Source organism: Lipotes vexillifer, unplaced genomic scaffold (assembly GCF_000442215.2).
Source record: "Lipotes vexillifer unplaced genomic scaffold, Lipotes_vexillifer_v1.1 scaffold611, whole genome shotgun sequence".
Lineage (NCBI taxonomy): Eukaryota > Metazoa > Chordata > Mammalia > Artiodactyla > Lipotidae > Lipotes > Lipotes vexillifer.
Window position 1 is genome coordinate 1201472 of NW_006785619.1, and position 5080 is coordinate 1206551.

Consider the following 5080-nt stretch of genomic DNA (forward strand, 5'->3'; position numbering starts at 1 on the left):
GCTCTTCCCTTCTGACCCCTGACCTCCCATTCAGAACCCGAGCATCCCAGAGTACTCGAAACACTCTCTGTTTGCATCCAGCGGAGGGAGGCAAGGTTTGGAAGAGTTAATGCTGGAGTTCCTAGAGAGCAGCGGGAACTGAGGAGGTGAGGAAGGGAAGGGGCTGCAGAGACTGGGAACCCAGAGGCTTAGCTTTTCTGGTTTTCTCTGGTCTTCTCTCTGCTCCGAAGATAAGGATGACATTCGGCTGCTGCCTTCAGCACTGGGTGTGAAGAAGAGAAAAAGAGGACCCAAGAAGCAGAAGGAGAACAAGCCAGGAAAACCCCGAAAACGCAAGAAGCTTGTAAGTGTTCAGGACTCCTATCTCTACAGCTAAGCTTGGAGACCCATCCCTAGAGACCTACGTTTTCTCTGGTCTTGATTACTGTGGGGATCCTGAAGTCAGGGAGGCCTGATCCCCTCTACCTGCCCCCACCCCCGCTTGCTAGCCTGCACCTCCCAGGTCTGGGACCCTAACCTCACTCACCACGGCCTAGTGAAGAGCCCAGTTGTCGACTTGACTTGCCCTGCCGCACAGAGAGGTGGTTGAAAGCACAGGCTCCGGAGGTAGACTGCATGAATTTAGAGCCTAGCAGTCTTCTGTCTTCTTGGACAATTTATTTAGGTCTCTGTGCCTCAGTTTCCTCATCTACAAAAAAGTGGATAAAGATAGATTAGTTACTATCATAGGATTGTTGTGAAGATCAAAAGAGACGATAAATGTTATGTGCTAAGAACAGTTTCTGGCACAAGGAAGGGCTGAAGAAATAGTGTTTTTATTTCTTTCCCTTAGGACAGCGAGGAGGAATTTGGCTCTGAGCGAGATGAGTACCGGGAGAAGTCAGAGAGTGGAGGCAGTGAATATGGAACTGGACCAGGTCGGAAACGGAGACGGAAGCACAGAGAAAAAAAGGAGAAGAAGACGAAGCGGCGGAAAAAAGGGGAGGGAGATGGGGGGCAAAAGGTGAGTAGAGTTAGGGAGTGAGGGGAGAAATCAGTATTAATGACAGGCATGAGGAGTGGGGGCGGGAGAGCCCTGGGCGAGCAGGGTGCTAAGTGGAGAGGCTGTGGTTTGTGAGGAGTGGGATTGGGCTGGGAATGGAGCAGGAAGCAGAAAGCCCAGGGAACCTGGTGGGTGGGTAGAGAGGCATTTGGGGGGCCCAGGACTGGACCCCTGCGTCACTGAAGCCTGGTCTGTCCCAGCAGGTGGAACAGAAGTCGTCGGCAACTCTGCTTCTGACCTGGGGCCTGGAGGACGTGGAACATGTGTTCTCTGAGGAGGATTACCACACACTCACCAACTACAAAGCCTTTAGCCAGTTCATGAGGTGCGGTAGGGCTGAGGAGCCCTCTCGAGCAGACGCTTTTAATTTGGGGGAGGCCCTGGACCCTTCTGGAATCTGATGAAAGCTAAGAAACTGCTCTCCAGAGAAATTCACAGCACATACACATAAAATTCCCCATGTCATCTTAGGGAATTCCTGCACTCCTAGGATCCAAGGACTCCAGTCAGGAACCCTTCACTGGGGGGTCACAGTAGCACTGCCAGGTTAGAAAACTCTGTGGTGACAGACTATCAGGAGGACTGATGGCCCTCCTTGGTCTAACAGTTCCAGTTTTCCCTGCCTGACTTCTCTCTAGACTGGAGCGGGGAGGTGGTATCCGTGTTCCCCAGTTTCCTTTGCTCAGTTATCAAGTCCTCTGTCCCTTCGTTAGATACCAGTAATAACGGAGGATGCATTGCTGACAGTGGGACCTGAGCTTCAGTGGCTCCCGCAGTATAGAGTACAGAACAGTAGAGATGCCTTTTGGGGAGCAGGCTCTGGAGGCAGCCTGCTGAGGTTCAGGTCCCGGTGTCATGTTGGGCAGCTCACTTCTTTGATCTTCAGTTTCTGCATCTGTAAAATAGGCACATAGTACGTACCTCATGGGGTCTTGTGGGGATTTGATGGGATGATGGATGGAAAGCTCAGCACACTCAGTGCCTGGCCCCTAGTGGTGTTCAGTCCCTGGTAGCTGTCCTTAGTCCCGTTGTCTCATTGCTTCAGTACTAAAGACAGTGCTTCTGTCAGCACCGGGGTCACCCACGTCCTCACAGGAGCTTAACACCTCACCGCAGAGCAGAACCAGTGTGGCCCATCAGACTCCACCTGATGGGACCCTTCATCAGGGCCCGTGGAACTCTTTAGAAAAGCACAGAGAATCATAGCAACTCCTAGTAGTATTGTGAGGACGAAATAAGGTATTATGTGTGTGGAAGTGTTTTAGGAACTGTAAAGTAGTTGTCCAAAGTAGAGCTTTTTTATTAATCTCATATTTTTTAATCCTTTTTAATCTGCATTTAAATTTTATTTTGCTTTTTTTTTCTTCTTCATACTTTTTTCTTGTTTTTTTAAACTTTTTTTTCCCTTCTTAAACTTTTTATTTCTTTATTTCAAACTTGATGTTATTCTTCATAGGACATATTTTCACCACCTAGGAATCCTAGCTGGTACATAGACTTAATTGGTGAGGGGAAATGACAGTATTCCCAGACCATCTGTGAAGGGTCCAAGTGCCTTGCTTCTATATTTTCAGGCCCCTGATTGCTAAGAAGAATCCTAAGATCCCAATGTCTAAGATGATGACCATCCTTGGGGCCAAGTGGAGAGAGTTCAGCGCCAACAACCCCTTCAAGGGGTCGGCAGCTGCTGTGGCGGCAGCGGCGGCAGCGGCGGCCGCAGCTGTAGCTGAGCAGGTGTCAGCTGCTGTCTCATCGGCCACCCCCATAGCACCTTCCGGACCCCCCGCCCTTCCACCACCCCCTGCTGCTGATATCCAGCCCCCACCCATCCGAAGAGCCAAAACCAAAGAGGGCAAAGGTAAGAAACCCTCTAGTTGGAATAACTGTCACCCCATCCTCTAAACTGCATGTTCTCAAATTATAGTCCAGAACTCTTGTCTTCTCAGCCCTGATTGTTGGAGAAGAAATGCTGTCCAGGAAGGGGTCTCAGTGAGACCATAGCCCACAGAGAGGTCCAGAAACCCTACGGCCTCCATTGTTCCTGCCTTTCATGACCTCGGCTTTTTCTCTGTCACCCCACTCCTCACTCAGGTCCAGGCCACAAGAGGCGGAGTAAGAGTCCCCGGGTGCCTGATGGACGCAAAAAGCTTCGGGGAAAGAAGATGGCACCACTCAAAATCAAACTAGGGCTGCTGGGTGGCAAGAGGAAGAAGGGAGGCTCGGTGGGTGGCTCCTCCCTGTCCATTATACTTCTGGGGTGTGGTCAGGGGCTGAGGGCCCAGACACAAGGGTCCATGAGGGCAGCTGAAGCGGGAGCCCAAGGCCTGGGGAGGGGAGTGGAATCCATTTGGCCTCTCTGACAGCCACGGGGGCTATGGGCAGTATGTTTTCCAGAGTGACGAGGGCCCTGAACCAGAGGCTGAGGAGTCAGACCTGGACAGTGGCAGTGTGCACAGTGCCTCAGGCCGCCCTGATGGGCCTGTCCGCACCAAGAAACTAAAGAGAGGCCGGCCGGGAAGGAAGAAGAAGAAGGGTAAGCGGGGTCAGCTGTGAGCTGTCCTGTCGCTCAGCCTTCCTTTCATTCCTTCGTTGTCTGTCTTTGTAGTTTTGACCTCTTTACTGAACGCTTTTCTCTTTCTCTCCCCTCCCGCATTCCACTCTCCTTCTCTCTCTCTGTTCCCTTTGCCTCCACTGGGGCGTATGACAGTCCTGGGCTGTGCTGCAGTGGCCGGGGAGGAGGAGGTTGATGGCTACGAGACGGATCACCAGGATTACTGTGAGGTGTGCCAGCAGGGTGGGGAAATTATTCTGTGTGACACCTGCCCTCGTGCCTACCACCTCGTCTGCCTCGATCCTGAGCTTGACCGGGCTCCTGAGGGCAAATGGAGCTGCCCCCACTGTGTGAGTACTGGTGCCACCTCTTACGGCCCTCAGGGACCCACCCACCTCTTTCCTCCTTGCTTTCTTTTGTCCTCTCCCTACCTCCAGATGCCTGGGCTTCTCAGTAACAGATGTTGAAGTGTCCAAGATCCTAGTTTGATCCTCTCCCCCATCCCTTTGTCCCCCAAATTAGCATTTTGGGGAACTGAGGTGTCCTGTTCCTTTGTTCCCAGCAGTCTTCTCTGCACTTCTAGGAGCTAGCTGTCCTGGTTTGCCTCTGTCTTCCAGCCTCACTCCTTATCCTCTTTCTTGTGTCTGTGTCTGTCCTTGGCCTCCCAGGAGAAGGAGGGGGTACAGTGGGAGGCCAAGGAGGAGGAGGAAGACTATGAAGAGGAGGGGGAAGAGGAGGGGGAGAAGGAGGAAGAGGACGACCACATGGAGTACTGCCGTGTGTGCAAGGATGGCGGGGAGCTCCTGTGCTGTGACGCCTGCATCTCCTCCTACCACATTCACTGCCTGAACCCCCCGCTGCCTGACATCCCCAACGGCGAGTGGCTGTGTCCCCGATGCACAGTGAGTGTGCCCATCTCTCAGGCTTTACTGTCAGCCCCGACTCCTTCTCCATCTCCGGGGCCCAAAAGTCGGGCTCTTTCTTTCTCTACTCTCCCCTACACCTAGCCTTTGATTCCCGTGTGGGACCCCCATCCTCCTACTCTAAAGATGGGCTCTTTCTGCCTCTTTCTTTACTCTTTGTGTGCGTCCATCCCGAAGTGTCCCGTGCTGAAAGGCCGTGTGCAGAAGATCCTACACTGGCGGTGGGGGGAGCCCCCTGTGGCAGTGCCAGCCCCCCAACAGGCAGACGGGAATCCAGATGCCCCACCCGCACGTCCTCTTCAAGGCAGATCGGAGAGAGAGTTCTTTGTCAAGTGGGTAGGACTGTCCTACTGGCACTGCTCCTGGGCCAAGGAGCTTCAGGTACAAGGGCCTCTCCTTCCCCGCCTCCTGGGACCCCATTCACTGCCATTCTCTCTCTTGGCCCGCTGTTCTCTCGTCTTCCGTCCCCTCTGCTTTCCCTCACATTAGGCCTCTGGCCGCCCACACCCTACCAACTCCCTTAGTTTCCACACTTGGTTCTCTTGAACTCCAGTTCTCTTTCCC

General features: G+C 53.1%; 1 protein-coding gene across 1 annotated transcript in view; it reads left to right on the top strand.

Annotated features, from left to right (window-relative positions):
- Positions 1-5080, top strand: part of CHD3 (chromodomain helicase DNA binding protein 3) — a gene marked incomplete at its 5' end in the record, with an annotated part of 24884 nt that overhangs the window by 4275 nt on the left and 15529 nt on the right. The window contains 9 exons of the mRNA XM_007457854.1: positions 229-343; positions 833-1003; positions 1243-1367; positions 2617-2900; positions 3134-3264; positions 3425-3575; positions 3750-3943; positions 4262-4495; positions 4694-4897. Coding sequence (XP_007457916.1) covers positions 229-343; positions 833-1003; positions 1243-1367; positions 2617-2900; positions 3134-3264; positions 3425-3575; positions 3750-3943; positions 4262-4495; positions 4694-4897 — 1609 coding nt within the window. The remainder of the gene's footprint in view (positions 1-228; positions 344-832; positions 1004-1242; positions 1368-2616; positions 2901-3133; positions 3265-3424; positions 3576-3749; positions 3944-4261; positions 4496-4693; positions 4898-5080) is intronic.